The sequence below is a fragment of the Abramis brama genome, assembly GCF_963993115.1.
Source record: "Abramis brama genome assembly, chromosome: 20".
Lineage (NCBI taxonomy): Eukaryota > Metazoa > Chordata > Actinopteri > Cypriniformes > Leuciscidae > Abramis > Abramis brama.
The window spans coordinates 10,824,334-10,851,792 of record NC_139982.1 but is presented as its reverse complement, the minus strand read 5'-3'; the positions used below and the strand labels follow the sequence as shown (position 1 = coordinate 10,851,792).

Below are 27,459 nucleotides of genomic sequence, written 5' to 3'. Positions count from 1 at the left end.
CCAAACACAGAAATGGATAATAATTTAGGAAAATGTACGTAACAGCATGAAACTTTATAAACTCACAAAGTAAATAAAAGTGTTTCCGAAAAACTCTGTTTCCGAAATTAATTTGCTGCACATCCAAAAAATGGATTACATGCCAAGATACTAGCAATCTTCTTTTATTATTTCATGTGCAAAAATAAAATAAATTGCTTAGTGTATTTAAAAACCTCAACAAACGTTTCGGTAAGAAATAAAAGTACAAATTAATCATGTGAAATTTTAAAACTAAAAAAATATATAATAATATAATAATAATTATAGTATAATTCACTATAATGAAGTATAATAAATATACCTAGTTCATTCAAAACTGCAAAGTATCAATAAAGTTGTTATAATTTAATACAAATTAAATTTTAATCAATAGTTGTATGTAAGCTGTATGTATTTTTATGCTTATTAGAGTATCGCATTGGCTACATTGATTTCACTCAAATAATCTGTTTGTAATCTTATTTATGGGTCAATCAGACATCTCAATCAATCTAATTGAGCTCGATCTGAATAAAATTTCGATTGAAAGATGTGGTTTCAATCTTAAATATTCCCAGTCAATAGAAAAAAAAAACCCCTACCATGTAAATGCTTGAATCTATTTTCTCAATCAAATTCACAAATATCTCAACATGGCGACTGTGCATTCGCTGAAGATTTGTTTGGAATATGTGTAAAGCACATTATGCGAATCGGATTGCGAAGTTTAAAGATCATATAAACAGAATTCAGAATCTGAAATCGGATTGGATTCATTCACACTGATGGAATGTAGTGCATGTAAACACACCTATTAGCTTAGCAAGAAGCTAAACTCTGCTGGAATAAACCGAATTGAGTCTCCCTTTAACTTCTTGTGAAGAGCACTATTTGTTTAATGTGACTAGTTGTTGCCTATGTAGATTGTTCCAAATCAGCCACTTATGAGGTAGCCTATATGTGTAAAGAACAGACAGTGCTGGAACACTAACTTAAGTAGAGAAACATACCGGTTCTGAGACTGAATCATGGGTAGTGCTTAAAGTTAAGGGTAAGTAAAGGGGTGTAAACATCGATCTAGGCAAAAGTGTCAATTTAAAAAAAAAAATGTTTTAATGTAGTGTAGTGTAGCCTGGAATCAGTCCAGAATTGCTGTGTGTAGTGTGTAGCATAGCGTAGCCATGTTGCTAAGAGCACAGTACTATCATCATGTAGTTCTGCTGCCCTTAAAGGTTAAAGTAGACTTCCCTCTGCTCCACTCCTCATTACTACACTAGTCCTAGCACTGACATTTTTGGAAAGGTCACAGACACTTTCATGTGCTCTGTTTCACATCAGCTTCAGTATAAATAAAGGCCCTGGAGAGACTGTCCAGGGTGTCAAAGAAGCCAATGGAGATCAAGGTAAGACACTGAGAATGGATTTAACGAGACTGACAGACAAAGCGACATTAACACAGAACATGGATGTGTGCATGGATCCAGGCTAACAAAAAATATGTTCTAAGAACAGTTTGCTACTGTTACTATTACGTTATAAAAACGTTATTTCTGAATGTTCTCTGAATGTTCAAAACATCCAGTTTATTAAATGTTTTTTTTATTTATTATTATTTGTTATATGAATGTTAAGCGAACATTCCATTTGATAATTTTGCAAACTATATGGGAAAGTTACTTTCTTACATTTTAAGAAAAAAGTTCCATGATCAATATGATACTATGATATGATAAATAATGTTTTTTGTGCCAACATTTTGACAACATTATTAAAGACCAGATCATTTTTAACAAATATTTTAGTAAAGGTTACTGGAAGAATGTTTGTTCATAACTTTGAGAGACCCTTGTGAGAACATTAGTCAAAGTTCCTGTTAGCTGAATCATAATGCTTGTGAAAAAGAAGTGTGCTCAGTTGTATTGAATGTGTACTTGTAGTTATTAATAGTTTAATATTAATTAAATAAACAATTGTACTTCAAGTCAGTCACTTTCATGACTGTTTCTAAACACACTTAACTACTCTTTGCGCACTTCGTAATAATGTCAAACCAAATATATTACTTTTAAGTACAAATTATTTTTTTCACAAGTACATTTCTTCACAAATACACTTATTATTCAATATTACATTTAAAGTAAAAATATTTTACATGTACTACATTGCAACTTCATCAAAACAAATGTTTAATTACAAATATATTTAAATAACAAGTTTCCATATTTCCAACCATATTTCAAAGACAATAAGAGTAATTATGAAATTACATATAAATTCTACATAAGTGGGTCCAAAAAAAACATTCTAATGTTCAGCTGATTGTGTTTCATATCAATTTAAACTGTAATACATTTTCATTTATTTGCAATTAACATACATTTAAGAGTCAAAAAACATTACATTCATTTTCATTATATTCTTTTAAAGTAGCCTATATTATTTCTGTGATAAGTACTTTTTTTAAAAGTATGCTAACGTGAACTTCTTTTTCACAAGGGACTGCATTCCTACTCTTAAATACATTATACATCCATGTACATTGTTCTACAGGCTACTTTACTTTACTTTACTTCATAGTATGTAACAGTGGCAAGTATACTAACAGTAGCATAATGAATCACATTTCTAGACGCATTCTCAACTCTCTGTTATTTCTACTATATGACTTCATGTTAACTTTTAATGCAAAAAAGAAAGATATATTGCATTGTAAGGTTGTTCGTTCCAGGTAATGAACTAAGGAGATCTGCTAATTCTGATCAATAGGCCTAATTGTTTTTATCCAGGAATCATATTTGTGTTTTCTATGTGAAGTATGCATACTAAATCCTTTTATAAAACACTATGAATTTTATGCCTATGTGTATGTATATATACATAGTATGTCATTTAGAATATTTAAACTGTGTAAACAGTAATAGTGATGAGCTTCACAAAATGAAAAGATGAAAATGTTCATATTCAGCTTCTGAAATGCATTTCAGTTCCAGTACTTCCTGTACTACTCGAACTGACTACAGCATTAAAGCACCATTACTTCCAAGGTTTGTAACTTAATCTCATACTATCTGCATTTTGAATGTTTAATAAAACCTATTTGTTCAGTGCTCGGCAAGGAAAAAGGGATTTGATCCTCAGTATCGCGCCAGCTCTTAGTAGTCCCACAATCCTCTGATAAGTGGACAGCCAATGACTGCGCTCAGAATCTAAAGCATATTTCTTCTAAATCCTGCTTCATTTCACAGGTGTATTGAAATCAAACTCACCCCCTGTAGAAAGAATGAAGAAAGAAGGCTGTCATCAAGACCCAGAGTAGGCTCCCATTTGCCAGAAAAAGCCAGAGAAGATTATAGAAACAGAATAAGCATATAGTACATAGCACAAGATGGGTCAAGAACTTAATTTCACACTGATGGGCAATTTGGCTTTGGAAATATTTCCTTCATATGAAGAGCATAAATCTAAGTCTACAGCTCTGTTCCAAACCCATTGAGCTGCCTACAACATTTTAAAGCATCATGGATTTACTTCTAAACACAACATTATGCTACCCTTCTATGATATCATGTTTAGGCCAAATTTTCTGGGAACATTGCATGTATTCTTCACAGAGGAGGTAATCTCAGAATCTTTTTTATGCTTATTAGAACTTGTGTTTTCTGAATATGTGAAACTGGATAAAATGAGGTGTACACTTACATGCTATAGAAAGCCAGGTGAAGGCATTGGAAATGCAAAAGAGAAAAAAGGAGACAGGCGACATTATACATCAACTTATTAAAATTTATTTCAATTTTTTTTATATAAATGTATGAAATTGACCATACCCCTGTAAATTCTCACATAAGGAATTAACGTCAAAAGGGTTTCTATTATGCTTTTTCAGATATTACCTTTCATGCAGCTGTTTGTGAATGTAAAAGGTCTGCAAGTTTTAAAGATCAACATGCAAAACAAATTGTTATTTTCTCCTAAAAGAAAGTATTTATAATGAACTGCTGACATGAGTCGTCAATAATTCTAGACTCACTTCCTGTTACATTACCTACATAACGATGCATAATTTGCATATTGCCAGCCTCAAACACTGTGGTTGTCGCTGAGGCCTGGAAGAGTTTGGTTAATCCACTTTGCATGCATTTCAAAAGAATGAGACTCTGGCTTGAATTGATACATTACAACCGACACCATCGTTACTGTTCGTATCACTGTGTATCAAGTGATGAGGAAGATCCGGAAATGAAATTCAGATATGATAATGACACGTGCTGTAAGCGGTTGTCCAATAACAACAGACTGGGTCATCGGACCAATCAGAGGAGAGTAGACCAATCACAACAGACTAGGCCATGTGACCAATCAGAGCAGAGAAGACCAATCACAACAGACTGGGCCATGTGACCAATCAGAGAAGAGTAGACCAATCACAACAGACTAGGCCATGTGACCAATCAGAGCAGAGTAGACCAATCACAACAGACTGGGCCATGTGACCAATCAGAGCAGAGTAGACCAATCACAACAGACTAGGCCATGTGACCAATCAGAGCAGAATAGACCAATCACAACAGACTAGGCCATCTGACCAATCAGAGCAGAGTAGACCAATCACAACAGACTGGGCCATGTGACCAATCAGAGCAGAGTAAATCAATCACTGGGGCCAACTGTTCAATCAGAGCAGAGAGACTTTAGAGACAGAATTTTCAAACGAATCATTTTCCGACTCTTTGAGAAATCAGGTGGTGCTACAATGTATATTATGTTTGTTTTTGTTTTTTTTACTTTGATGCATGTAAACCTGTTCAAAACAAAATTAGGTACCTTTAAAATAGCATAATTGGGGCACTTTAACTTGTTTTAAAAAAGCAGCACTCTCTCTCTCTCTCTCTCTCTCTCTCTCACACACACACACACAAAGACTGTCATTGCAAGTCAAAACTACATCATAATGAAACACAAAAAAGTCCATCAAAAGAGGTGAAGGGAAAGTAAAACAGAAAGAAAAAAGAAATCTACGCCTCATGTGTTTGTGAATCATAGTGAGGCGTATCCAGACCCTGACGGCGCTCCATGGATTATTGATTTTTTTATTCCATTTCTGCCCAGAGGAGACTGCACTTGAAGAGCACCATTAGCCCCATAACGATTAGAGAGCAAAAGTTAATTATGTAATTATGAAGGCAATAAGAAGTGCGTGTGTGCTTGACTGTGCCAGTGAAGGCTTTAAACATTATCTTCAATGAGACGGAGGGAGGGGAGATTAAAGAAGGAAAAAAATGAGAGAAAACATTAAGTAAACTCTTTCACTCCTCTGATTTTACAACTAGATTTTTTTCTTTTGTTTATTTTTAAACATTTCCATACATGCCTTTATTACACATCTACTATAATGAACATGTTTTCGATTTCTGAATTGATATTTTGAATACAAAATATCCCTAATGGCAACAACGAGAAAGTCTTATTAAAAAGCATATTGTGGAGAAAAAAAAAAAAAAGTTATATAACCTTTATACATTTTTAAAAAAAAGATATTAATTTATTTGAAATATTTACAAATAAATATTAAATGAACAATTTTAACCTTGAAATAATAATTAGGATGTGTACATTCACATGTAATTAAAGGGTTTTTTTTTTATTCATTTTTTATTGGTTACACGACTTTCAGTTTCATAGTTATTACATCAAAACCATTGTTGAAAAGAGTATAAATATCTTTTCTTTTTTTTTTTTATGTGTAAAAACCAACATAAATTAAAAGATCGTATTTTAAGAACTTGATCTTTTTTGTCATTGACCATACAAACATTCTTGGATTTTCACACTTGCATTAACGGCCAATTTGCAAAGGGTTGAATTGGACTCTCTAAACTGTACCAGGATCTGAACTGAAATAACCTTCTAAGAGGCCCATGATGCTGTGGGTGATAAAAATAGAGCTCCAGATAAAGGTTGGGGGTCGGGACGGGGGGCTGCCAGAGGCACAAAGATCCTGTCAGTATTGCACTCCTCCAACCCACAATGTGACGAGATAAGATACAGTGAATTATAATATGCATGAACTGGGGGTGAGGCCAAAGCTTTCACTGTTGGAGTGTTGGTATATCCAGAATAAATAAACATGAGGTCATGTTTATGCAGAGAGAGAGGGAGGTTATACATTCAACTTCAATTCTGAGCTAAACAAACATCCTCTTAACCTTGTGTTTGATTACCAGAAGAAGAAACAAACAGCTGATTAGCCACATCAAGCTATGTGTGGGGAAGTCCGTGACCTAAGGGCTCGTATTAAAGAGAAATATGGTTTAATTATACACAAACACACACATTATAGCGGCTCATAAGAGCACAGGGCGCTGGCGTGAGAAGGTGTTAATTTCTCCGTGAGAGCGGTGTGTGTTGTGGTGTGTGTTGTGTGTGGGCCCCTGCAGAGGTGTAAATGCGAGTGTGTCAGTAGGGACACCGGCTCCTGTCAGCGCTCACCGCTCTCTGGTTGACGTCCGCTCCGGAGCGCAGCATCATGTCCACCGTCTCCACACGGCCCTGCTTGACCGCCCAGTGGAGCGCCGTCTGCAACACACGCAAGCAAACACACCAGCTGTCAATCACCACGCTGCTGTCAATCACACACGTGATGTATTCAGGCTGCACGTCCCTCCAGCGCTACCGTAAGCTCTGCACTCACGTGAGCCGCCCTCTTCCCTCATTTACACCGGCCACATTGACCGAGCATGATTGGCTGAGGTGTTGATTTCTCTAAAAAGAATATTCTGTCATTATGAACTCAACCTCATGTAGTTTCAAACCTTAAGGCTGCTATTTTTTCATAGAACAAAAAACAAGAAAGAGGATTTTTGTGAGGAACAGATTTTAAGTTGTTATTTACTGAAACTCTTCTCTGTATCAAACCTGGTGCGAGTTTTTGTACACCACATGAACTGTGCAGTCAATCTGGGAGATACGGAGTTTTCAGGAATAACAGCTTTAATTTTGGTTTGTATATTTGTGACAATACAAATAATTTATTATTTTATAAGGTATTATTTATATTTTTCATTTATAATGTTTTTTTTTTTGTGAAAAAGTACAACAATAATAAAAGTATAATAATAACACAAATTATATATATATATATATATATATATATATATATATATATATGCCTATATTTATTGATTTATTTAAAAAAAAAAAAAAAAAAAACAGAAGATTGAGCAACAGGGATGCAGATTTAGACAAAATTATTATTATTATTATTTATGCATTTTTTTAGGGCTGTCATGATTCCTCGATTAGGTACATTTGAGTGCTTAATTTAAAAAAAATCCTCGATTGCAATTTACTCATGTCGATTAACTGGCAGAATACCAGAAGAGGCGCATTCCACGAACGAGAATCCACATTATTAGACCGTTTTCTAAGACTGCACAATATATTAAAAACATAATATATCATGATATAATTTTAATATAAAGCCCCATATTAAAATCCTAATATAGCAGTGCTATTGTGAAATCACAAACGCTGCGTCTATTTTATTAAATAAAATACATGCATTCCGGGTTTCAAAGTGAGTGCGGCACTTTAATTATTTACAGTGAGGAAAATAAGTATTTGAACACCCTGCTATTTTGCAAGTTCTCCCACTTGGAAATCATGGAGGGCTCTGAAATTGTCATCGTAGGTGCATGTCCACTGTGAGAGACATAATCTAAAAAAAAAAATCCAGAAATCACAATATATGAATTTTGAACTATTTCTTTGTATGATACAGCTGCAAATAAGTATTTGAACACCTGTCTATCAGCTAGAATTCTGACCCTCAAAGACCTGTTAGTCTGCCTTTAAAATGTCCACCTCCACTCCATTTATTATCCTAAATTAGATGCACCTGTTTGAGGTCGTTATCTGCATAAAGACACCTGTCCACCCCATACAATCAGTAAGAATCCAACTACTAACATGGCCAAGACCAAAGAGCTGTCCAAAGACACTAGAGACAAAATTGTACACCTCCACAAGGCTGGAAAGGGCTACGGGGAAATTGCCAAGCAGCTTGGTGAAAAAAGGTCCACTGTTGGAGCAATCATTAGAAAATGGAAGAAGCTAAACATGACTGTCAATCTCCCTCGGACTGGGGCTCCATGCAAGATCTCACCTCGTGGGGTCTCAATGATCCTAAGAAAGGTGAGAAATCAGCCCAGAACTACACGGGAGGAGCTGGTCAATGACCTGAAAAGAGCTGGGACCACCGTTTCCAAGGTTACTGTTGGTAATACACTAAGACGTCATGGTTTGAAATCATGCATGGCACGGAAGGTTCCCCTGCTTAAACCAGCACATGTCAAGGCCCGTCTTAAGTTTGCCATTGACCATTTGGATGATCCAGAGGAGTCATGGGAGAAAGTCATGTGGTCAGATGAGACCAAAATAGAACGTTTTGGTCATAATTCCACTAAACGTGTTTGGAGGAAGAAGAATGATGAGTACCATCCCAAGAACACCATCCCTACTGTGAAGCATGGGGTTGGTAGCATCATGCTTTGGGGGTGTTTTTCTGCACATGGGACAGGGCGACTGCACTGTATTAAGGAGAGGATGACCGGGGCCATGTATTGCGAGATTTTGGGGAACAACCTCCTTCCCTAAGTTAGAGCATTGAAGATGGGTCGAGGCTGGGTCTTCCAACATGACAATGACCCGAAGCACACAGCCAGGATAACCAAGGAGTGGCTCTGTAAGAAGCATATCAAGGTTCTGGCGTGGCCTAGCCAGTCTCCAGACCTAAACCCAATAGAGAATCTTTGGAGGGAGCTCAAACTCCGTGTTTCTCAGCGACAGCCCAGAAACCTGACTGATCTAGAGAAGATCTGTGTGGAGGAGTGGGCCAAAATCCCTCCTGCAGTGTGTGCAAACCTGGTGAAAAACTACAGGAAACGTTTGACCTCTGTAATTGCAAACAAAGGCTACTGTACCAAATATTAACATTGATTTTCTCAGGTGTTCAAATACTTATTTGCAGCTGTATCATACAAATAAATAGTTAAAAAATCATACATTGTGATTTCTGGATTTTTTTTTTTAGATTATGTCTCTCACAGTGGACATGCACCTACGATGACAATTTCAGACCCCTCCATGATTTCTAAGTGGGAGAACTTGCAAAATAGCAGGGTGTTCAAATACTTATTTTCCTCACTGTACATGTGTGCAGATTACGTGTTTCTTCCCGCGTCTCAGAGCGACTTCGTCCACAGTAAAGGCTGATCCACATGAACTCAGTCTCTGCATGTGCTGATTGTTTGAGTTTCCAGTCACGTGCTTTTGGAAACGGATAAGTCTGATGCGCTTTGTGTTTCATAGTGAAGTGTTGCATTGTTATCATTTACATTCGTGGAGTGTCTCAGCAGCTCTGTTAACAATCTCGGTTAAAACATTTGTAACGTAAATCATTTATAAACACACGCATCACAGGAGAATACATCAATAGGAAATGTCCTACTTCCCACCTCTTAAAGGGATAGTTCACCCAAAAATGATCCCATAATTGACTCAACCTTAAGCTATCCTAGGTGTATATGACTTTCTTCTTTCAGCATAAAAAATATCCTGGCTCTTCCAAGCTTTATAATGGGAGTGAATGATATCATGTATTTTAAGCCCTAAAAAGCACATCCATACATCATTAAAGTAATCCATATGGCTCCAGTGGGTTAATAAAGCCCTTCTGAATGAATGACCTCTGACCCACGCATGACGTAGGATGTAGGAGTAGTGTAAGCTTAGGTGAGAGTAGACTCCTCTCGTGCTTCAAACTCAAGCTCCTCCCACATTTCTCCCACCAGTGTTTTGTTTGCTCTTTCCTCTAAGCTTCCGTGTTCGTCAATATGTCAATGTGTCGGGTCAGGGGTCACTCTTCCACCGGAACTAGACTCGCATACGGCCGTGATTGATCGATGTGATTGATTGTAACATGTCCTGTTTATGGTTTGTTTACATGTCTTTAGTCCGTGTTGCATTCATATTTAATTATATTATTATAGCTGAGAACTCATGAAGAGCTTATCTGTGTAAAAACTGCAGCAGGAATCCCTCTGTCACACACACACACACACACACACACACACACACAAGCGAAGATCTGCTGCGAGGAGACGCGGTTCTGACGCCTGTACTGAACTGTGATGGGCATCTTGTGACATCATATCCTGTTTTTGATTTGTTTACATGTGTTTGGTTCGTGTTGTGTTCATATTTCAGTCGAACCGCAGCAGAGTTCGTTTGGAAGTTCACACTTGTCATGTTTGGTTTGATTAAAACGAACTCTGGTGCGATTGCTCTGTTAAAAATGCCACTCTGAACGTTAATCAGAGTAGACCAGGAGGATTACATGTTTTTGTGAACCAAACTACAAGTGTGAACACAACCTTATTCAAATGAACAGAGCAATCACACCAGGGTTCGTTTTAATCAAACCAGTGTGAACATCACTGCAAAACCAATGTAGTTTGTGCTTTATAAATGCATTTCATTTTTATATTACTTAAATAAGATATTAGTTAGGTTTGAGACCATATTAAGTAATTAGACATAAATGAAAAGCTGTGAGAAACAGTGATACAATCATTATAAAAAATAACCTAAAACAGTAACCCATTAAACAGACTGTGCCCCTCACAGCCTCATTTCCATTCACTTCAAATGAAATATAGTGGCACCAGTCAAGAAAACTTGAGATCTTCTTAAAGCTGCAGTCCGTAATTTTTGGCGCTCTAGCAGTTAATAAACAGATCTGTATGCGTCTTGCGGAAGAACATTGTAGCCGGAGCTCCTTCTCTCTGTTTATGTCTAAGACGCGTCACACAGGTACTGTGCTACTCCACAGTGGGGCAGACCCAAACCGGTCTAAAATAGTACCAATATAAACACTTATTGGTGTACTGTAGTGATTCAGGATAAGACAAAAACATGGTTTGGAAAATGGATTCACGATGTACTCCTTATTATATAAATTTTGCACATTTTGAACGAAAAAAAAAATTACGGACTGCTACTTTAAGTGTGCCTTTAAACTCCAAATACCAAAGTCCAAAACTGGTCACTGTCTCTGAAGCCCATTTATGCCGCACCTATCAAAGCTGTGTTTGGGATCATTTGCATAAGCAGATTTGGCTCCATATGAATGAATGAGAACAGGGCTGAGTCATTAGCATAGCAGCTAATTCAGCACAATGTTAGCTCACTGAGGCCAAACCAAGGACGCCTGCCCTGCTGCCGTTCACCCTGCATCCCAGCAGACGAAAACATAATGTACCTCAATCCATAACACCATCTCACATGAAGAAAGGGACATTTAGAGCTAACTTCATAATGCTGATGATCTGAAGTATTTTATTTTCTTGTATTTTTTTGTGATTATACATATGATTTATTGATTTATATATTTTTTATTATTAATCATCATTATTATTTTTAATGTATTTTAATATAAAAGTATAATAATTATATTTATTTATTTAGATAAAAACACACCAGGGTGAGCAACAGGGCTGCAGATTTAGCCAAAATCAATCTTATTTTAGTATCATTGAGATACTATAGTTTTTATTTGTATATTTTCAGTTGTCATTTAAATTTTTGTTAAAGTTAGTAATTTTGTTGTGTGTTTGTCATTTTTATTCATTTTTTTTTTTATATGACTAAATATTTTGTATTATTTTATTTTTTTTTCAGTTTTATTGTTGTACATCAAGTTGAAATGAAATGAAATGAGAAATGTTAAATAAGATGATTTCTCCCCTAGACCGCACAGCATGTTGAATAAAGCATGAATACAGACACAGTTACAGGCTACTTACAAACTTCAGGTCCGAGTGAAGAGTTCCAAGTGTTATTTTTTTATTCATTGCGTGTGTCGGAGATTCCCGGAGCGAGACAGAGAAAGAAAGCAAGAAAACAACATCGGTAATAGGATAACACAGCTCTTTTGGGCCTTGTTGCTCTCCATAGTCGCCATTGTGTTCCTTCACATCGGCGTGTTTGGCCAAAAGCTCAGAGTGTTTCTCCAGTCCCCGTCCACATTCCCTCGCAGGGACACATCAAAGCCGGAGCAGCCATGCTTTTGTCAAACTCTCCTCCCCATTTTTCTGTCACCAAGTTTTATCTCTTCCAAATCGCCACCAGCCTTTAACCTATTCTGAGCCGATTAGCTGAATGCTTGATTTGAGCATTAGAGAAACTATAGCAACCTGTAATCTGCCAAAGAGCGAATCAAAAAGCCCTATGTATCTTGTCACGCAAGAGCTGGCAGCCCACCTTGACCCCATAAGCCGTCTCTTACAGAGCCTCGCTGGGCGGACAGGCCCCCGCTTTATTCACACACACACAATCCATTGAGAAATGGTCTCCGGCCAATCTGTGCCCCGTCCTGAAGAGCAACAATCTGCCCAAGTCTAGGATCATTTAGTAAACAATATGCAATAAAACAATATCCACTGAACAGCCTACAGGAAATTAAAACCTAGTGTAGCTTACATGTTAGCATAGCGTATTGAAGCATTAAAGGGGTCATTTGATACAATTTCTTGTTTTCCTTTTTCTTTAGTGTGTTATGTAGCTGGTTGTGCATGTATAAGATCTGCAGAGTTACAAAGCTCAAAGTCTCAAACCCAAAGGTATATTCTTTGTAGAAGTTAAGGCTCAGCCACACCTTCCTAAAACGCTTCGTTCAAACACGCCTCCACAAATCTACGTCAGTCTGTGGGTTTCATAACTCCGCCCAAATGTATACGCAAAGATAGATGGCGGAACTTTAATTCTCGCTGTATTATTGTTGGCGCCGCCGTGTCGAGGAGACGCTGTGAGAAATTTTGTTAAGAAATTAAACTACTTTGTTTGGCCTTCCAAATAGAAAACAGTGAGACCAGTGCAACCAAAATATTGTGCATTTTTCGGAGGACTGTTTCCAGAGAGCACAAGGCCGGCTGTGCAAAAAGGCTGATTCTAGAAAGTGGAGCAATTCCATCTTTGCAAGTACAGTCTGGCTCTTTGACTCACAGACACAAATGTGTGTAAAGTAAGTATCATACTTTAAGAATTTGCTACTGACTATTCAAACGCGAGTTTTGAGCATTATAGAGTAGCGCTTGTTTGTCGTTTCTGCGATCACAAATGCAGACATGGCTTTATGTTTACATAGTGTTCTCACACCCGTATTGCGGCGCGATGCGTATAAAGACAGTATAAGTCATTATAATCAGTAATTATGTCCCCAATGAAATAAAATTTTACCCATCTGATACGTTCTGCTCCAGTCGCGCTGGCAAAGTTGATCGATCAGCTTGGTCATCTAGTGGTGGTGCTGACATGATCACCTGTCATTATTGCTTTGGGAACTGATGCTCCAAATATGGTAAGGGGCGTTACCTTTACGTCACATGTTTAAGGTATTCGGGCCAATCACAATGCACTGGACCGTTGGCCAATCAGAGCACACCACGCTTTTCAGAACGATGAGCTTTGTAAAAATCGACGCGTTTTAGAAAGGTGGGGCATAGAGGAGCAACAATAATGTATGGTTTGTGTAAAATAATTACTTTTTTAACCTAAAACCAATAGACAAAATAATGTTCTTTTTAGAACCGTCATATGACCCCATTAAACATCACATTCAAATGTCTATATAGCAGGGCAGTCCCTTGTGGAATGAAGTGCACTTTAAAGGGATAGTTCACCCAAAATTGAAAACTCTGTCTTTAATTACTTGCCCTCATGTCGTTCCAAACCCGTAAGACCTTCGTTCATCTTCAGAACACGAATTAGGATATTTTTGATGAAATCCGAGAGCTTTCTGTCCCTCCATAGACAGCAATTTGATTACCACGTTCAAGGCCCAGAAAGGTAGTAAAGACATCGTTAAAATAGTCCATGTGACCTTAATGTTATGAAGCGACGAGAATACTTTTAGTTTGTATCCCCCCCCCCCCCCCCCCCCCCCCCCCCCCCCCCCCCCAAACAATGACTTTATTCAACTATCTCTTCTCTTCCACATCATTCTCCTATGCTGTTAACGTAGTAACTGTGCAGTGTAGCACTTCCTGGTTCTACGTCAGAACGCTGGCTCATTATTGGCCGACGCTGGTCACGTGATGCTGATGCAGGAGCTGGCCAATAACAAGAAGTGGTTGAATAAAGTTGTTATTTTTGGGGGGGTTTTGCACACAAAAAGTATTCCCGTTGCTGTATAACATTAAGGTTTAACCACTGGAGACACATGGACTATTTTAATGATGTCTTTACTACCTTTCTGGACCTTGAAAGTGGTATTTAAATTGCTGTCTATGGAGGGACAGAAAGCTCTCGGATTTCATCAAAAATATCTTCATTTGTGTTCCGAAGGTATTACAGGTTTGGAATGACATTAATAGTAATAGTAAAAGTAATTAATGACAGAAACTTCATTTTTGTGTCGTACATAATTTAAGTACAAATAATATACAGTACTTTAAGAGAATATACTTAAGTGCAAACTGCATATAATGTTTTAAGACACTAAACTGCATGTTAATTGTCAATAAATGTAAATGTGTTATAGCTTAAATTTATATAAAATGCAGTTAGCTGGACATTAAAGTGCTTTTTAGACACACTTAAGTAGGACTTAGGTACATATTTATATGTCATTTTATAAGTAATTATGTTGTCTTTAAAAAATGGTTAAAGTGTACTGACAAGTATTAATGGTAAACTAAAATATACTTTAATGTAATTTCTATTTGAAACTTTTATGTTAAAATATATTTGTAATTACACATTTTAATGTCGTCAAGTCACCTTTTTTCTATAGTGCTTCATACAACACAGATTGTTTCAAAGGAGATAAACAGGAAAATAATGATTCAACGATTCAATCAGAGTTAAAATCTGCAGTACAGAAGCTCTAAAAGAAAACAGTGTCATTATTCAGCTGGAGTCAGTTGATTCAGTTCAGTTGTAAAGATCATCAATTACTAAATGAGTTCATTTCATCTATAAAGCAGTTCTGCAGAAAACAATGTTGTCGTCGTCCAGCTCAGTTCTCATCCAATAGTGTGTAATGTATTAACTTTAAATGTAATATCAAATAACACACTACAATTATAAACATACATTAAAATTTAAATGATAATCAAGTGTGATTTAGTATGTTTGTCAACACATCAAAATAAGTGTTTAAAGCATGACAAAAGATTAATAAACATAATGATTTAAAATGTATTTTACAGTCAAACTTCAATTTGACATTATTACAAAGTTCACTATTTTTTTAATTGTTCTTAAGTGTGAAACAGTCATGAAAGTGTACTCTCTTTAAGTGCACTTAAGTGTCCTTTAATTTTATTAATATCTGCAAGTACAGTTTTTTATAAATATACATTTAAGATTTTAAGTACACTACAAGTGCACAATCAGTACAATTAAAGGCATTTCTTTTCCACAAGGGATATGACACACAGATAACATTAGGTGATTTCTAAGACATTTGAATAAACTAACCAAAGTGCTAAAATTCATTTCTGAATCGCACTGCACTTCTTTTCTACGCACATGAAGGATACATAAAATCATGAGACTTGTGGAGAGCATTGTTACTTTTCAAAGTTATTTACAGTTGATGGACAAAAAAAGGGGGTAAAAACGTATGGATATGATAATGAGATTTCTGTATTTAAAAAACGATTTATTAAATACAGCTTTTCAAACAAAACATAGAAAAACAAAACATGAATAATAATTGGTCTGAATATGTCAAATCCACGTGTTTATCAACTACATCAGAAGTAAAATAAAAAAAATAATAAATACATACATAAAAACTCTATAACAAAAGATTTGTAATCCCCCAGTTTGATCAAGCCGAGCATAAGAAGCAGCGTAATTCTAATGTGTGGGGCAAAACCCGTGTGTGTGTGTGTGTGTGTGTGTGTGTGTGTGTGAGAGAGGTTTAGTTTAGTGTGTGCCAGATGGAGGCTCTGTCTTTTATTGGCGGTGTGAAAGGACAGCTTATAGTGCTCCTCTGTGGTCGGGCTCAATGGAGAGGGTGAGAGCAGACCCTCACACACACACTCTCACTCAAAGCCTGATGCTTGTCACCATATGGAGCTGTTTAAAAACGGCCATAGCCCCACACAAAAGAGCAACATTAACAGCCTCTTACAATGACTGCTGGGACAACACTGAATTATTGCACAGGGAGAGCAGTGACACACACACACAAACACACAGATCTGTTATGACCTTATCACTCAAATTTGAGGTTTGATAATACTGAAAGCTTTGAATATTTTCAATTTCAGATAGAATTGAAAGGGAATTGAAGGGGTTGTTCTCAAAGGGTTTTGCTTTAGGACCCAGATATTACATTAACCATCAAGTGGCGACCCAACACAATAGAAAGATTGTTTATTGTATAAAAGAAAAGCAAAACAAAATGTGCTTTTTTTATATTACCAGGCTCACCAATATGCACATTTATTAATGTAATGTAGACTAAATAGGAAGATTCACATTATGACGCATAAATGACGATTTACTATTTATAATTTATTGATAACCAATTTACAACCCTTTTTATTTTTTCTATCCTACTTATGCAAAATTATATGGCTAGTCGCATTTTATTATTTGCATTTAGCATAATTTTTCCCTATTGTCCGCAACCATTCTAGAAGAGACCGGCAACCGATTTTTGAGTCGAGACTGACAAGAACCACTGAATTTGAAGACCAATGTTTTGTTCCAAAACCTAGCAAAATGCCTATGAAGGCAGGATTTTAAGGCAGCATCGACACACTCATGATGAACATTGTGGTGTCTTCTAAGAAAATTCTAAGACAGCATCGCAAATATCACCATGTCTTTGTGGAAAAAGCGATCCCAGAATGCACCGGAAAAGCACAATCGAAGATGGCAGATAATGCAAGAGAAAAGTGGCTTATAAATATACTGTATTAAGAAAAGAAATTATTTAAAAAAAAATCATTCATTATATTTAAATCATCCACTGAACAGCCTACAGAAAAGTAGCATAATGTTAGCAGAGTGTAATGCAGAATTTAACACCAAATTCAAATTTCCCAGTGAAAAAGAAGTTTCTCATACTTTTTTAAAAAGGTATTATTGCAGAAATAATATACTTTAAAATAATATATGTATAAATAAGGTTTGCATAAACCATATATATATATATATATATATATATATACTGCATAAATGTAAGTTTTTCAGACACGAGAGTGACAAAGACAAAGAGTATATCTGTCATTCATCACGTTTCATAACTAGGAAAACTTTTCAGTGTAATGTAAATTAATTAGATGTTACATATCATTTGTTTGTAAAACATAAAGCGTTGCATATTTTATCGGTGCAGAGATTATATGTACTTTGTAAATTGTTTAAAAAAAGAAGAACCACAATCGCCCAGTTATTAAGTGTGACCCATCGGTTAAACAAAAATCTCAAAACACTTGCAGTCTTCACACCCACTTGAACACTCTGACCAAACTCTGGAGATACAGTACGTCATGTAGGTAGACAAGTGGTCAAGTGCAAAAACTGCACTTGTGGGTATCTGGACTGGCTCATAGTCATGGAAGTCTTTAAGAACACTTAAGTGGTCTGTTATTTTATTTTCTGCCAGTACAGTTTTTAAAAATATATACTTTTAAGATTTGAAGTACATTAAGTGTGCATTCAATACTATTGAGGGCACTTCTTTTTCACAATGGATATGAGACAGTTTTGAATGATCCCAGAAAGCACTGAGACAAGTTCTGTGGGAAAACCCAATCGAAGACAGCCAACGAAGCAGTAGCGAAATGTGTAAAAATAGCATGTTTGTAATATTTTACTCAATATTTGTGTATGTGTTATGTTTTATATTGTGCGTATTTGCGTATCAAGTGTTTAGCTTAGAAACATGCTAAGACTAAACTCTATTGAAGTCAATGTGCATTTTGAGTTAGGAGCATTATTTTATGACACCAAGTGTGTAAAACTTCAATTTCGGTTAAGATGCTGCCTTAAAGGTAGCCGAAACGCCTAGATCTACACTTTTAATTATTTTTTAATGATTTAACCCAGTTAATTAAAGGCTTTTTACTTCAACACGTGAGTGCTTTGGAGTATTTAACCTTCATAATTTTTGTGTAGACTTTAAAAGAAATTAATAAAATTAGATTAAATCACATTAGTCAGAAGTGAATTATAAGTAGACATATACAATAAGTTGTGGTTACTTATTTTTTTAAGGCAATGGGTTTTCCTCAATTTAAGTAGACAGAACTCAGATAAACTTGTTAGTTTTAAGTTAAGTAGATTGACATTTTTAAGTGATTTTAAGTGCAATTTAATAAAATTAGGTTAGTCCAACTTAAAATAAAAAGTGATCACAACACATCTTTTGTTTCAGTAACTTTAACTTGTCAGGGAAACTTGGAATTGTCAAGTTCACATAACTTATTTATTTTTTTTCAATTGCACATGAAGTTTATTTACTTAGGCAATGGATTTCCTCACTTTTTAAGTTAAGTCAACTGATCACTTTTTACAGTGTAGTAAACAGAAAGACAGTTCAGTTAGGTCTTTTCCATCAAAAACACAGATGAGAACAAGTCCTCTGTTGGCTCTCACAAATCATGAGCTGAGAATTAAGAAGGAAAGAGAACATTTCTGACTTTTTAATGTAGCCTATATTTTACATTATGCACCCTCTCACCTCACAAAATTGTTAAATTTCAACCACATTTACGCTGCAACACTGTGAAATTGTTTTGTAAACACACAAAAGGCCAATGAAAAGATGTAAAGAGCCTTCCTTATCCTAAAACTTAAGCATGAGTTTAATCCTTTTATACCACAGTAGCTCAATCCTCCATTCCTATTGGCTGAGGGCTGCAGAGAGGTCCATGTCCGCCTCGAGGCGGCTGGAGCGCTGCCTGTTTGTTAAACTAATAATTGCCGTGTCATTACACTATAATTACACACAATGATCATTCGGCTGCCTGTGCGTATAGAGAGATTTGCATACCAGACACACAAATTAGCATGAATTAAATACCTCATCATAGCAATTATTAATGTTGAACAAGAGTGCTGAACTCCTGCATGAAGATGCCTAAAGGTGTAAACCACCATGACCATGTTTTCATATAGTTACACTGGCTTCTTCTCATTATTTGATTGTGCTCTTGAAAACGTGGACAAACCCTTTTAATATAACTTGAATTAATAAAGATCAATGAAAAGCTGTGATATACGCACATAGCATTACTGTTTGTCAGTGCTGTAAGAATGAAATCAATTCTGTTTGTTTGAAATATAAAAGAGTATAAGAAAAATAGATAAAGAATATGTGCATCCAAATATCGCAACAATAATATATTTTCAAATTGTGGAAAAGGTGAGAGGGAAAAAAAGCTAAATGTATTTTAACAGCAAGACTTTTTTTCAAATCTGCCCCAATATTAAACGAATGGGATTTCTTAGCAAGGGGACCATCATATTTGGGGGTCCTTGGCATTTAAAAGTTTGACCCTGTGTTTGGGTATTGTGGGTGGTCTCTATGTGGTTACTAAGGTGTTCTAAGAAGTTTTTAGCATGTTGCTATGTGGTTACTAGAGTAATCTGTGCGGTTGAAGTCAAAAGAGCCCACCCGAAAGTCTCTGTGATATTCTGGTCCCTAGATATAACTAAGGTCACTTCTTTACTATGGGAATGCTTGCCTTAGCAAACACTACTAATAAACTTGATATATAACCAAAAACAACTCTTAGAGAGCATACTTACCCCCTGGAAATCCAGTGAGGTCATTGAAGTGATTGAAGACAACATGGATCAAACATTGTTCTGATGCTAATGAAATACTGTACAATGGACTCTAAGCAAGTTTCCTTTACATTCTAGTCAAGAGAGCTAATGAGATCTAATGAAAAAACTACTCTAAAGAGAACAGCTACTCAACTAATCCATTCCACCTTCATCAACACATCATAAGGCTAAAGTTGAGCAGCCCAAGAGGAGAGGAGCATTGTTGTGAAGCTCAGGCTAAGGGAAGGACCAAATCTAGGTACATAGATTAGCATCCACAGAGGGGATTATGGACACCTACTCCCATTTCAAAGCCTCGCCTTTTTTGAAGTTTTGGGGGTTGTTGGCTCTAAGCTGAGAAATTGTGAGTCTAAAGGCTAAACTCTTATTTGATTCCTCTGGGATCTCCTCAGCTTAATCCCCAGATCCTGGTCTCATCTTCCCTTGTTATTCGATCGCCCTAAGATCAGTGTCCAACCTGGATACGGACAACCCCTTCTCATTTCCACCCCCCTTCATTAACTTCTCTTAAGAAGATTATCAAACCCTTGGATGTTATTGTTTGCAAATCTGATTTCCCTGGTGTCATATTCTAGTAAACAACAGCATTGCGATGGATGCAACTGACCAGTGGGCATCTCTACTCATACATACCATTCACATATCATTCATCCAAACACCCCCCCCCCCAAGAGGAAGATATCAAATTCCACACAGGGATCAATGAGGCTCTGTGAATCGTTGTTTTTTTTAGTTTTTTTTTTATAAAGCGGTTCATCTATTTTCAACACAGTTGCATGACACTTCCTGGTAATGTTTTGGCAATTTGGTGACAAATTCCTATGAATACTTTCAATGTCATTTGTACGTTTTCGTACAATCTACTCGCGCCCCACTGAGGGTTAGATTCAGGGTTGCTTCATGTTTATATTTATTTTATCACAAATTGTATGTTTACACATTGTACAAATTTGTATTAAATTGCAACTTCGTAAAATACTAAACAGCATTTTGTGAGATCAAGGTTGCATTTCCCGAAAGCATAGATAGCCAACTATGGTTGCAAGTTCCGTTGTTATCAGCATAGTTCAACGAGTTGGTGTTTCCCGAAACCACATAGTTCCTACAAACATTACATCTCTAAGTTTGTCAAGAAATTTAAGCGCCGTTTTTGAAGAGTGTGCATGTATGTGCATGCTCAAGTACGTAAGAACGAGCCTTCTCAGATGCCATGTCTGGCAAAAATCTGGCATTTATTAGATCTCAAGCAGATTAATTAAAAGAAGTTATTACTCCACCACCTGCATGACATCATTAACCAACATGTTTTATTGACAAATTTGTGACAACACAAACAATTTCTTCAACGATGCACTGTACTGGTAGTTAGGCAGCGAATTATGTCGTTGTATGGGAAACACACCCCAGGTCAACTATTTAAGTGAATTAATTGGAGCTGATAATAAATATCTGGGCATATGTGGGTGGATATTTTAGGCATTCACTTGACCGTAAAACTGCATTCCCAATACAATTTAGTCATGTTACCCCACTACTTTGGAATACCTCTGTTTTGAATACTGGAATATCTACTCTGTTTTTAAAACAATTACTGTCATGCTACTGAAATTTGTAGTTTAGTTGGAAGTTTTGCCATTTTTATTTCAGCCTCACATTACAGTTGATGATCTTCCTGAAACAACACTTGAGCATAATTACGGACAACAGATAGAAAGAGTAAAACTAAAAATGACACATAAAAGAGGGATAAAAAGATGAATGGGTTTGCATGAAGTAGAAGCGAAGGGGACGGGGATGAAGGGGTATAGGTAGAGTCATACTTACGGTGACAAAGTCCTGCAGACATGAAAAGAAGTAGGAAATGAATGTAATGAGATTGTAGACATCACAGACGCATAAATCAAACATGGTCAAAGGATGTATCGCACAAAGTCACATATTGCAATTCAATAGAGTGGCGTTTCCTGCAAAGATTCACAAGGGACTCAAGGTAACCGTTTGATTGGGAATGAGGAGGCACTAATTAATTTGAAAAGCTGTTATCTTGCTCAGTATCTGCGTCTATGAGAGAGGTTTGAACCATTTGGCTGTGATGCTTCAAACACAAAGAGTTTCATTTCCCCTAGAGACACCAATGCCAAGTTCAGCCCACAAACCCTTTTCAATTCTGCCAAGCAATTCTAGCCATGCCATTAATTCCACAAAGCCAAATGTAATTGATTGATAAGGGCCTGAGATTAACCTTTCCTATGAGTTTTTGTCTCTCAATCGTGATGGCCACATAAGATGCAGTCTATCCCATCAACACTATCGCTTTTATCTGATCCTGGTTAAGAGCATTGGCCATTACTGTTGACCTGGGGGGACTGGATGAGCAAAAAGGTCCACTGAAAATATCCATCTTTGACTGCCACATCTGAAGTCCGATCTGATGAGAATGTCCCATCTTATCTTCAAAGACAATGAAGATGCATTTGAACCAGTTCCTTGTTTGAAAAATGTATTGTTGGGTACAGAAGAAAACCTTGCGTGCTCTTTGGAAATGTCCTGTTGTTGTCTAAGTTAGCATCACTTACACAAAAGAACATTTTGCTGTTATCAGCGCTAGCATGCTTGTGGACACATGATTTAAAGTGTCCTCTCTGGTGGGAGCAGGTCCACAAACTTGCACTGAACTGAAACAGAATCCCGCTGGACCACATCCACCCTAACCAAGAGAAATGGAAGATGCAACTAAAGATTGTGAAATCCGCTTGACTTTGAAAACTAGTGGAAAGAACAATAAACAATGTTTGCATTTTTGTTGATATCTTGAGAAAAACACTATGTTTTAAAAACACAATTCTAAACAGCTTTTATGAAAAGGGACATTTGCAGAAAACAATGCCATTTGTGGGCCATGATTTGCTACTGATATAATTAACATGCTATAGAATTCCTATAGATTTAACTCTGTTTAGTGGGTAATGTGAAATGTGCCATTCATTTTATTGTCAATTATATTTTATTTTTAAATGTGTGATTTATTACAGGCACACCAAAACTGAATGCTAGTAACAGAATTTACTCTATTCAAATTCTAAGGGCCCTATTTTAACGATCTAAGTGCAGGGTCTAAATCGCAGGGCGCAAGTTCACTTAGGGCGTGTCCAAATCCACTTTTGCTAGTTTAACGACGGGAAAAATGGTCGGCGCGCCAGGCGCATGGTCTAAAAGGGCTGTCCTTATTCTCTTAATGAGTAATGGGTGTGTTTTGGGATTTACGTGCGTTAAACCAATCAGAGTCTCATCTCCCATTCCCTTTAAATGCCAGTTGCGCTCGCGCCATGGCAGATTCACAATGCGCCCGAACACACCTCGTTTTCAGACCAGCACGCCCATGGGCACACAAATGGGCGCAAATGCATTTGCTATTTAAACAACGTGGCGCAGGACATGAAAATGATAACTGCGTCGGACTGAAACTAGCAAAAAACACTTGCATCACGCTTGGCGCTGCATTTCGCCGGGTGTAAGATAGCGCCCTAAGTATATAACTGCCAAACTTAATGTAAAAGAGTTTAAATAATGTTGTGCTTTCAAGTTAGACTTAGGGTTAGTAAAGTTAGACTTAGTAGTTAGACTTATTTTATTTATTTTTATTTACACAAATGCCACATATTTTTGAGAATGGCCCATAAATATCTCTGCCCAGTTGCATAAAGCACCTTAAATTTTTCCCTTAAGTATGAGACTTAAGGCGTGATTTCCCCTCAGCTAAGGCAATGACTTAAGGGTGCTGCATATAATCCCTTAAACGGTTCTCTTAGGTAATGGAAACCGTTAAGTGTTTCACGACAGCGACCCAGGTTTTGCCATTATAAAATTGGATTGCTGCCATGGACACGTTATTTGTTAATACAGAGGGCGGTAAGTTTCACGTTTCAAGTTTCACAAGATTTAACGCTATGGGGAACGATATACCAACGCCACCATGCTGAGGGGAGTGCATGCCAAATTATGGCTGTGATAAAATGTCAAAGATGGCAGTTTCACAGAAATGCCTAAAACACTCCCCCTTCGGGTCACATACAGGCTGTCAGTGGCAGTATTCCCTATGGCCACTGCCCAAGCTATAAGCCTCAAAGATGCTTCCAATTCAGTGAAGGCCTACCAAGGACGCTCAAAGGCTTGGAACCAACATCTTCCATGAAAGGGGTTCCTTTAAGGGAATATGGCCAGGGGGTCCAAAAGGAGTCCCGTCCAGTCACTTTCTGATGGGGGTATGAAGCCAACCCCACATGCCACCAGGGAGGCTGACCTTGTCTAATTTACTGACCTAGTCTTGCCAACAACCTGTCTGTTTCCTAAACAGAGTCTCTAACATAATTTTCCACTCTTGTGGAGGCATCCGATAAAGAGGACTGCAGATAGTGGCAGTAATCACTCACAGACCGGATCATAGAGACGGGAATCCTAGAGAGTAGAACTCAGCATAGCGCTTTATAACACTTGCAAACGAGGGGAGTAACTCTACTCGATTCTGATTCTACACAGTGCCTCAGGCCCTGTGGAGGCTGGGCACTCTAAAAGGGACCCTAAGGTTCACATTGCCAACAGGCAGTGTACTCAGCAGATGTGCTATCGAGGCAACAATCTCCTTTTATGTCTGTCTATATGCTGAGGAGCTGGATGGCTGTGGCTGCCCACTGGGGGCAGACTTCTTGGATTTCGAGCAGCGAGGGAGATACTGCTTGAAGGCTGCAGACTGCTTGTTTGCCTCCTGAAACCTGTTGACGACTTTATTTATCCAGTGTCGTCGAACAGGCCAGAAGGCGAAATCGGGGCATCAAGGAGGAAAGCCCTGTCTTTCTCCTTGATGCCCGACAGATTCAGCCATAGATGCCTCTCCTGAGACCACCATAGCCGCCATGGAACCGCCATTGTGTGCAGACTAGCACCAGCCCGACCCGCAGCCACATAAGCCCTGCTCACCAAATGATATGTATCGCAGCAGGGTTTGGTGGGCAGCACCGGAGTCTTTAGGGATGACGCAGCGTCGGGGGATAAATAACAAGCCAATGTCTCTTCCACCCGAGGTATCATCCCATAACCATTTTATCTCGCCTAAATGATGTTGCTGTAATCTAAAACAAGGGGGTTGGACAACCGAGAGGTGCAAACCGTGGCTTGTTCTACGGTTTACACAACCCGTTGGTAGACCCCAGCGATGAGGTTGCTGTCTGTGCTGCAGGAAGTGCTCGTCCAACTTGCTTACTGTCTGCGCTTCCTGCCTTTCACGTGGCCAGCTGATGTTTAAACGGTTACAAAATCCCCGCCTTCGATGCTGAGCACATCCACTTCCTCGGAAGCAGACAGCTCAAGCATCGGGTTCTCTGCTCGTGAGGAAGAAGCCGCTGGGCAGGCTTCCGCACGAGGTGGGAGAACATCGGAATTGGCAGAGGATTCCTAAGAAAGTGTCTCAGAAGTCTCAGGATCCCCTGTTAGATCCATTTGCGAACCCCATGATGTGCGCCGCACAGGGAACGCAAGCCTGACCATCATCATCGAAGATGGCCAAGCGGAGCGCAGCACTCGGATCAGCAGTGCATCACAATCCGCACAAGCAGCTCCCTCGAGAGCTGCCTGAGCGTGCTGCGCTCCCAAACAATGAACACACAATTGGTGTGTGTCCCCACCCGTGATGAAACAAGGGCAGGGATGCACACACCGCTTGTATTGTTGACTCGCCATTTTTTGTCTTTTATGATAAATATATATATAAATGCTTGCAACAGTGGACAGACAACACCAAATATGACAACACACGACAGAGAGCGCTTGCTGAAGAACAGAAAGCTAACACTGTTGTGTGCCGGCGTCCCTTTGTAGCTTCCGTGTATAATAATAATAATAATACATTTTATTTATAGGTGCCTTACATGACACTCAAGGACACCTTACAAACACAATAAAACAATCAACAATAATCAAATACTCATTATTAAAACCTTGGATATCAGTATTAAAATATAAAATAATCACATAAAAGCCTGCCGGAAAAGATGGGTCTTAAGGCGAGATTTAAAAACATGAAGACTTTCACTGTTTCGCACATCCTGTGGCAGCAGGTTCCATAAATAAGGAGCTGCATGACTAAAAGCTTGAGATCCCATAGAAGTAGTGCGAGTTCTAGGGAGAACAAGTGTGAGTGAAGAAGATGATCTTAAAGTCCGAGAAGGAGTATAAATACTGTATGAAGAAGGTCTAATAAGTATGAAGGGGCAAAGTTATTGAGTGCTTTGTAAGTAAGAAGAAGAATTTTAAAATTAGTACAATATTTTACCGGGAGCCAGTGCAAGTGTTGTAGTACGGAAGTAATGTGTTCAGCTAGGGGAGTTCTGCTGATGATTCAGGCAGCCGAGTTCTATACTAGTTGGAGTTTGTTGAGTACCTTTGAAGGCTATCCATAAAAAAGACTGTTGCAAAAATCAATACGGGACGTAACTAGAGCATGGACTAGAATTGCCGTGTTCTTTACTGAGAGAGCCGGGCGATGTCGATTGATATTACGTATATGTATGCCATCACACACTACGTCATGATGCAACACCAATCACGATTGGCTTAGTTTCATTCATGCTTCAGAGGTGCTACATTTGGGGACGTTCCCCAAAGTGTCGTCATCGACGCAGTCGAGTTCCCTCGAAAGGGAACACATAGTGGCACAAGCAGATCCCTCAGGAACTGATCGTGCGTGCTCTGAGCCCAAACAATAAATGTACAAGTTGTGTGTTATCAAGTATCAAATATCTAAGCACACACTTTCTGAAGCGTTTTACACAAGCCATGATTACCTTTTTGAAGTTTCAGGTTGAAGCGTACAAACAAGACAGTCCCTGAAGTCGAAAAAGTTGTTGACATGTTCTCCAGGCTGCCCTTATATACGTCGGCACTAATGATGTTCGACTCTGCCATTCGGAGATCACTAAAATTAACGTTAAAGAGGTGTGTGAACTCGCAAGTACGATGTCAGGCACTGTTATTTGCTCTGGCCCCCTTCCTGTTCACAGGAGTGATGAGATACTTAGTAGATTGTCCTCACTCAATGGCTGGTTGTCTAAGTGGTGTCCGCAAAATAATATAGAATTCATTGACAATTGGAAAAGTTTTTGGGGCAGACCTGACCTGTTGAAATGAGATGGTATTCATCCCTCCTGGGATGGTGCTGCTCTTCTCTCGAGTAATATGGCACATAGTCTTAGAGCTCAAACATGAATTGGGGCTCAGGTCAGGAAGCAGACAGACTGGCTAAACCGACCGTCTGCCAGCCGTCTCATGTCACCAAGGTCAGATAAATCCCATCATATAGAGACTCTTTCACCTAGATATCATCATATAGAGACTGTGTCTGTTCCCCGAATTAGGACATACAAAAAACTTCCAAACCCATCTAAGGGTAAAAATGTAATTGATGTTCAACAAATAAAAAACAGAGATAATACAAATGAGCAAATGATAAAGCTTGGGTTGCTGAATATTCGATCTCTTACTTCAAAAGCACTTATTGTTAATGATATGATT

At 37.8% G+C, this 27,459-nt stretch overlaps 1 protein-coding gene across 3 annotated transcripts in view; it reads right to left on the bottom strand.

The window, feature by feature from the left end:
- Positions 1 to 27,459, bottom strand: part of LOC311070650 (uncharacterized protein) — a 101,691-nt gene that overhangs the window by 15,499 nt on the left and 58,733 nt on the right. For all 3 annotated transcript variants that reach the window (XM_084094652.1, XM_084094653.1, XM_084094654.1), the window contains exon 7: positions 6,511 to 6,597. In XM_084094652.1, coding sequence (XP_083950778.1) covers positions 6,511 to 6,597 — 87 coding nt within the window. The remainder of the gene's footprint in view (positions 1 to 6,510; positions 6,598 to 27,459) is intronic.